The sequence below is a fragment of the Octodon degus genome, unplaced genomic scaffold (assembly GCF_000260255.1).
Source record: "Octodon degus isolate 3935 unplaced genomic scaffold, OctDeg1.0 scaffold00112, whole genome shotgun sequence".
Lineage (NCBI taxonomy): Eukaryota > Metazoa > Chordata > Mammalia > Rodentia > Octodontidae > Octodon > Octodon degus.
The window spans coordinates 8,366,993-8,375,141 of record NW_004524688.1 but is presented as its reverse complement, the minus strand read 5'-3'; the positions used below and the strand labels follow the sequence as shown (position 1 = coordinate 8,375,141).

Sequence of the window (8,149 nt, the reverse complement as noted above, 5' to 3'; positions counted from 1 at the left end):
TGGCATACATGTTGCTTTTAAGACAAAAGATGTTACTGTATGAGTTCTCTAAACTTACACCTCAGCATTCAGGTTTAATTGCAGTGCTGGCACTTTGTGAGAGACATGGGGTTTGGGTTGCAGTTTGGTCCCTTGTCTCTGAATGGTTCAACTCAATGCTCTTAAGACGATGCGCCATTCATGTTTAAAAGGTCTAACCTGAGCGGTCTGAGCTGGGCTGTCCATGAAGCTGGCTCTGTACCTAGCGTACTGCCAGTAGCATCCAGGGCCCAAGCTCGTCTGCTGGTAAGCACTGGTCTGCTTTAGCAGGTTGCATTCTTCTGGGTCACAGAAATGGAGCTTGTCCTACATCACTCAACCTGAGATTGACGATCTGCCTCAGCCCTCCTTGTTAGGAGTTTTGCTAAGTGTGCAGTTATTCTATCCCCTTCCAGTGGACATTAGGATTGGTTTAGGGTTGCTGTTGTTCCACAGAAACCTTTCACAGAAAAACCTTGGGGCAACCAAAGGAGACCATCAGCTCACATGGGAGGTGTTTTGCACACCCAGCATGGAACACTGGCAGCTACTTTGTGCCCGCTCCTGCGCTGTGGTGTCTTCCAGTTGTTCCAGTGTGTGGGGTGGCGTGCCATGCAGTTACCACCTCCACTGCTTCGATGGTGGCTGGCACCTTTGCATGTACTCACCTGCTATCCATACACCTTTGCAAGAGTATCAGTTCAATTTTTTTGCCACTTGTTAGTTGGTTGAATTAGAAAACATTTTTTTGGTGGGACTGGGATTGAACTCAGCCCCAACGTTTTTTTTTCTTTGTATTTTAGGGAAGGGTCTACAGGGTGTTCAGGGTCTCACTACTAGAGTGGACTTGTGATTTGCCTGTTTATCGCCTCCCAAGAGATGGGATTACAGTTGCGTGTCACCACACCCAGTCTCAACATTTCTATTCTTGCCCTATTTCTGTAATTTTAGGGTCATGAAATATAAACTCATTTCATCACAGGCTGTTCGCAAGCGGTCACAAGTCTCACCCATCCAAACTAAAAATCAGGTTATCAGTGAGGCTGCTTGCTGTCCTCTCTGGAGGTCCAGTCTGTATCCTAGCTCATGTGGCTATTGGAGGAGTCCTGTCAGACCTGAGCTGTCCCTTGCTGTCAGCTGGGTCCTTCTGAAAGCCACCCCCAGATCTAGCTCAGAGCCTCTTCAAATCTTTTTAATTTTGTGTGGCCAGCTCAGCCCACCAGGGGGCGGGCTGGCTGGCATGTGGTGCTGGGGGATTGAACCGCTGTCCCTGTGCTTTGCTAAGCTTGTTCTAAGTAGGTGCTTTAGACCACTGAGCCATCTCACCAGCCCTCTTCAAATCTGACAATTGATTCCTAAGACTCTCTGCCATCTCCTGTATCATCCTCAGCCAAATGAAGCAAAGGAACAATTCTAAGTCTTTCCGTGAGCGAAGTGCATCCATCCAAGTCAGTGATCATGGACCTTTTGGCAGCTAAGTGTTCAAACAATCAAAACTCACTTATTAATAGCGAAATACAGGGTCAGCGAGATAGCTCAGCAGACTAAGTGTCTGCTTAGGCAAGCACAGGGACCAAGTTTGTTCCTTGGCACCACATGCTGTGCTGGCCCCACTGGGGTACACTGAGCTTGGCATAGAGACCCAGCATGATGGCGCATGCCTGTAATTCCAGCGCTGGGGAGGCCGAAAACAGGAGGATTACCACAAATTCAAGATGTGTTAGTGAGACCCTGTACCAAATACTTAAAAAAAAAAAAAAATTAATAGCAAAAGTCCCAATACAATTAAATCTGAATCTCCGATGCTCGGCTGCAGGGGCAACTTGTCCGCATGTGCCCACTGCAGCATGTCATAGGTTTGCCATGACTGGTGGAGCGAATGCTGGGCCACTTCTCTCAAGATCCCAGGTGAACCATAGTGTCATGGTCCCTCACCAGGCAATGTGACAGTTCACTCTTAATGAGTCCACTCTGTAATCATTCCTTATATCCTTCAAAAGAAATCTGTGCCAAACCCAAAATCATATGTATTTTTTTTTAATTTTAGGGAAGGGTCTACAGGGTGTTCAGGGTCTCACTATTAGATCAGACTCAGTGATCCTCCTGCTTATAGCCTCCCAAGAGCTGGGATTACAGGCAAATGCCACCACGGCCAGTCTCAATCGCAATCTCAGCATGCCTGGGGGGACGACATCATGGAAGGCCTGGGGATCAAACCCCTGGCCCCTGCTTGCAGGTGCTTTAATCTGCTGAGCTATTGGCCAGCCCGATTTTTGTTTTCATCTACAATTTTATAATTCTACCTCCAATATGCAAACATTTCAAGTTGGTTTTGCAAAGAACGTGAAGGGGCTGAACAGTTTGGTCAGATCAACAGAGCCAGTTACTACAAAAGCTGGCAGCACATGAAATGTAAGCTCCAGTTTATGTGAAATGTTTAATGAAAAAAGGCAGCAATGCATTATTTACACATGGATAAGAAAAGGTGGCAGAACTGCCACGGACTCTTCCTGGAGGGGCTGTGATTCACAGACACGCCCATTAAATAGGAGCTGCCCCTAAGTATTTCCAAACAAGCGTACAAAACAGGCGAGCACAAGCTCATCTCCAGCGCTGGAGCACTATCTTCAGATCAGATCAGCAACTGAAAGCAAAGAGCAAAGCAGGTAAGGGATATTACAAACGACAGAAATTCAACTAATGCCCATAAGAGACCTTGAGACAGGTAGGGAGTGCCTTCCACAATGTCACCCTGAGACAGGGAGTGCCCTCCACAACGTCACCCTGATGCCCCAATTCCTCACCGTTCATAGGCATTTCATCAATCTGAGTGGAATAGTACTGTTCAATATCTCGAAGGATGCGGATGTCGTCATTCTTCACAAAGTTAATGGCCACACCCTTTCGGCCATATCGACCTGACCTCCCGATTCTGTAGGAATGAAACAGCGGGCATGGCAACAAGGCCATCGGGACCCTAGGAGGATGTGTCCCCAAGGGCAGGAAGCCTGGCTCACCTGTGTATATACAGCTCTCTGTTGTTGGGCAGGTCATAGTTGATGATGAGGGACACCTGTGGGACGTCCAGCCCCCGGGCCCAGACATCTGTGGAAATGAGCACGCGGCTGTGGAAAGGAAGGGCCAGAGTGAGACAGGACCTGCAGCTCTGCCAAGGGCAGCTGGATGCCAGGCTACAGGCCTGCAACAATCCTGCCAGGTGCTAGGGATGGCAGAAAGCCATCCCACTCAGAAAGCCCGCTCTGTGTGTAGGGGGACATGGTCTCTCTGGTCACTTACGTCATATGCTCTGACAACAAACCTTTATTACCTTCTGGCATAGAAGTTTGTTTAAGTCTCATTCCAATAATTGGAAAAATACTTTGCTTTTGCCTAGCAAAAACTTATAAGTAACCTTACTGATTTGGACTCAGTGGTTACTCTCTTCAGACCTGAAATTCACCCCACAAAACTGATGGGCCAGAGTAGTGTCACCTACCAGAGGCCAGCACCACATGTATCCTGAGTACCTAAGTGGGTGCTCTAAACCAAGATACATTGCTAATATAAAACGTGCATGCATGCACAAGCGCGCACAGGGCACCGAACCCAGGACCTGTGCGCTGAGCTACATCCCTAGCCTTCTGAAAATGAGTGATGCTCCTGCATCAGTCTCCCAGCGTTTGTGGACCTTGAGTGTCACTGTGCTCAGTCCATTAATGATTTTAAATCTGATTACATGTGAAAAGGATTGAATACTTGTAAGAATCGACTTCTCTTGTTTCTTTTTATCACTTTCATAGTTACTGGAAAATTTGAATTGCATAGAGTGAGACTTTGACTTCTACTGGCCAACACTAGCCTAGAGGCCCTAAAAGCATCATGGGATAGCAGGTCAGAACAGGGAAGGCAAAGACCCAGGAGAGACTGGTTTTGAATCTACCCTGCGGGAAGCCTGAGTAAAACAAATGGGTAGAAGCAGTAGTTGAGGCAAGGAAGAGGAGAGTACAAGTTCTGCGTGAGGCCACAGGAGGGAGAAAGAAACTCACACCAACACACACACAACTGAAAACTGCTGAGGAAAACCACCCACAGCAGCTTGCAACAGGTACTGTTTAAAGGAATGGCTGGATCAGCGCTGACCACCTCAGAACAATGAAGCCCTGAAGCTTGTGGGTCATCCAACTCAAGTGCAGAAATGGGCACTAGCTCAGAACTCTACCTCAGCACGAGTCTCCTACAAGGCATCCATGGAGATGGCTTCAGATCAGCTAGAGCAGCAGCACACTTCAAACTACAGCAACCAGCCCACTAAGGCCAGTTCTCCCGCCAGCCTACCACTGCGGCTCCCCACTCACTAGGGGCTGCTCTTCCACACCTCAGCCCCAGAGGGCAGTGTCAGCTCCCAGTACCTGGAGGAAGCCAACTACCGTTAACACATACACGGGACTCACATACAGCACACTGCACCCAGGACACCTGGTCAGCCTGACCAGCATCCTGCTACTGGCAAAGCCACCACCCACCTGGCGCCAGACCGGAACTCCTTCATGATGGACTCCCGCTCTTTCTGGGGCATGTCTCCATGCATCGAGGACACGGTGAAATTGGCTTCTCTCATTTTCTCTGTCAGCCAGTCAACCTACAAACAGTGAACAGATGCTAGCACAGACATGCACTCCAGGTTTTACTTCCATTACTTGCAGACCCAATATGAGTAGTCACAAAAAACTGCTGTTAACACCAAGACTAATGCTAACTGGGATGTGTAGCAAGTTCGCATCTACCCAGCATAACCCAGGTTCAGTTGTAAGTGGTTTTAACCCATTTATGCAATAAGCAATTTTAGGAGGGATGTGCCACACTGTCTCCATTTAAAATTTAAACTCTTTGGAATGTAGTGCTGCTCTTTTTCTTCTAGCAGCTGCCAACAGTTTTAACCTTGCCCAAATGTTATCAAATGTTGTTTATAAACCTTCAGTCACTGAAAAGTTATTTAGGTATCATTAGAACATCACTGGGGAACGTTAGAGCATCACTGGAGTGTGAATGATGCCTGAATCTTTACCATAAGGACCAGTATTTTTTTCCTGTTTCCTTTTGAGCTGAGACCTTGCTGTTACCCACCCTGGCTCTGAACAATGTGTGTGTGTGTGTGTGTGTGGTAGAGGGGACAAAACACCGGACCTTGTGCTTTCCAGGCAGGCACTTAAGCTGCTGCGCTATCTCCCCAACCCCTTGGCTCTGAACTCAAGTGATCCTTCTGCCTCAGCTTCCTGAGCACCAGAGACTATATACAGGTACACCCCAGTACACCCAGAATTAATACAGTGGTGCCTCAATTTATGAACTTAATTTGTCCTATTTTGGAAAAGACAGCCATGTCTGTGTCTGTACAGGAAACAGTGATAGTTGTGTCTGTCACCTGATGCAGTTTGCAAATGAAAACCACATTTTATTTGTTTATGAATCAAACTATCTGCAAACAAAAGCATTCGTGAACCGAGGCACCACTCTACTTCTGTCAACTAGGCCCTTTGCTTATATAGCACGGCCGCTTCTGCACAGGGATCTTAAACCCACGAAACCTGAAATATGTGGTGCCCGCCTGCTCGCTCTTTACAGACAAGCCCTGCTGAGTCCTAGAGACCCAGTGCGGCGCCCCACAGCGAAGCAGCAGTGAGGCTGCGCACCTTCCTCTTGGTGTTGCAGAAGATGACTGCCTGCGTGATGGTCAGGGTGTCATAGAGGTCACAGAGCGTGTCAAACTTCCACTCTTCTCTCTCCACCGCCACAAAAAACTGTTTGATGCCTTCCAGGGTCAATTCATCACTGGCAGACAAAAACAGATCCTGTTATACAGTACTCTTCCAACCAGAACATACAGTAAGGACACAGCTTAGGCTCTGAAAACTGGCCAGGGCCCCAGGTCACATTCCAGGAGCCTGGCCCCCCAAACCCTGCCCAGCCACAGCATCCTGTCACCACAACTCCACATAGGCCTACATTTTATTTATTCACTTATTTATTTTTGCAGTAGCAGAAATCAAACTCAGGACCTTGTGCTTGCCAGGCAGGCATATCTGCTGCTGAGCTATATCCCCAGCTCCTACATTTTAGATTTACCCAAACATCAAAAACAACTAATTCCTGACTGCTCATTTTGAAATTTGGAATCAATGTGTTGAAGAACATTATATAAGTTATGAAATTATAAATAAAAGCTGGTTTTTCATGGAAGAAAATTAACAGGGTGCCCTACCGTTTCACCAAGATGCGGATAGGGTCGGTCATGAACTTGTTGGTCATCTCCAGGATCTCATGGGGCAGTGTGGCACTGATGAGAACCACCTGCGTGGCTGGGGGCAGGTACCTGTACACATCATAAATCTGCTCTTTGAAACCTGGGAGGAGGATAAGACAGACAGCAGCTCTTAAGGCTCTATGCAGAAAACAGCCACACTGCTTCCTAGTTAAATGTATCTCTAAAAGCTTTAGAACAAATTCACCAGTACACACATTAGTAGCCTTTCCCTTTCGAGCAGGCATTTCTAGGAGCTGCATCCCACCTCCACGAAGGTGCTAGAGCTAGCCCACCAGACTCGAGCTGCGATCCCAGATCAGTCCAGTCTGGAGTGCTGTTAGCCTGCTTATGATTAGTTTAGAGACACCCACCATAAAATATCAAAGTGGGGAGTATATGCTCATAGCTGTCCCCAAGAAACAACTGCTTCACACAAAGAAACCACAAACTATATTCAGAACACTTTCTTTACATAATTCAGTTTTGCGCTGTAAAAGCTTAAGAACTAGGAACTGTCAGTAGAAAATTAATTCGGTACTCATACCTTTATTCAACATCTCATCTGCTTCATCCAAAACCAACATCTTGATTGCTCGTGTCCTTAAACTTCTGCGACGAATCATATCTATAAAATTTATTTTATTTATTTTTATTTTTTGCAGAACCAGGGATTGAACTGAGGCCCTTGTGCTTAGCAGGGAAACGCTTATTCTATTGAGCCATCTCTCCAGCCCCTCAAATTTATTTTAAAATGATCACACCTAAAGCTCCAGGTGAGTGCCATTCCAGTTGGTCCTCTTGGGCTTTCAGAACCCCCCCATCCTAATAGCACCCCAGATGCAGAAGCCCCACCGTGCAGCATGCAGAATTGGAAACATGCCACATCCTTCAAGCATGCTTCACAAATACGACATGCACGCTACTATCACCAACAAAAGCACTTACCAAAGACACGTCCTGGTGTCCCTGCGACAACATGCTGACCGTAGTCCAGCTTCCTGATGTCTTCCCCCACATTGGTGCCACCAATGCAGGCATGGCACTGGACATTCATGTAGTCTCCCAGTGCCAGCAGACCCTGAATCAAAACACAGGTTCATGTACAGGGAGCTACAATGCCAAACACATCTGAACAGGGAAGTCATTTCTATCCCAACTTAAAATGGACCAACAGTCACTTTTTATGCCACTACTTATAACATAAAATTACAAATTTCTCCTCTTTTTGCTCTTTTCCAAAATGAAGTTAAATTTGCTTGTTCATTACAAAATACATATTAACTACAAGAAAATCAGAAATAAACATATGCAAGTCATAATACTATTCACCCAAATCCCAAAACATTAACATCCTAATACGTATCTCTTTCCACTGATGCCTCTGAGCAGCAGGATAATGGTTAAGGCAGATAAATGCTGGGGGTTATTTTGGTTTTTTGGGCTTTTTAGTATTACTTTGCTTTTTAACACTTTTCACATATTACCTTGATAAACATTAAAAATAAAGATTTAGGGGGCCTGCCCCTTAGCTCAGTTCTTTAAGTGGCTGCTTCAACAAAGCAGTCAGGCTCAGGTTGCTGTGGTTCCATCCCCACAATTCAAGCTAGCCAAACCTGTCCTGAAGGCATTTGGAGCAAAAAATAAAAAAATAAAAAGACTTAGCCAGACATGGTGGTATATGCCTATAATCCCAGCACTTGAGTGCCAAGAAGGAGGATTACAAGTTGAACCAAAGCTGGGTAACCCAGTATCTTAGGAAAACTGTCTCAATAATTTGTTACAGACAATTTTTAAAGGCTGGAAATGGCCTGGGTTCAATCACTACATAAA

General features: G+C 46.2%; 1 protein-coding gene across 1 annotated transcript in view; it reads right to left on the bottom strand.

The window, feature by feature from the left end:
- Positions 1–2,449: 2,449 nt before the first annotated feature.
- The window catches only part of Eif4a3 (eukaryotic translation initiation factor 4A3), a 10,602-nt gene continuing 4,902 nt past the window's right edge, over positions 2,450–8,149 (bottom strand). The window contains exons 5-12 of the mRNA XM_004639567.2: positions 7,265–7,397; positions 6,864–6,944; positions 6,278–6,419; positions 5,709–5,847; positions 4,542–4,657; positions 3,036–3,143; positions 2,823–2,950; positions 2,450–2,662 (exon numbers count right to left, since the gene is read on the bottom strand). Of these exons, the coding sequence (XP_004639624.1) occupies positions 2,646–2,662; positions 2,823–2,950; positions 3,036–3,143; positions 4,542–4,657; positions 5,709–5,847; positions 6,278–6,419; positions 6,864–6,944; positions 7,265–7,397 (864 nt within the window). The 3' untranslated portion in view covers positions 2,450–2,645. The remainder of the gene's footprint in view (positions 2,663–2,822; positions 2,951–3,035; positions 3,144–4,541; positions 4,658–5,708; positions 5,848–6,277; positions 6,420–6,863; positions 6,945–7,264; positions 7,398–8,149) is intronic.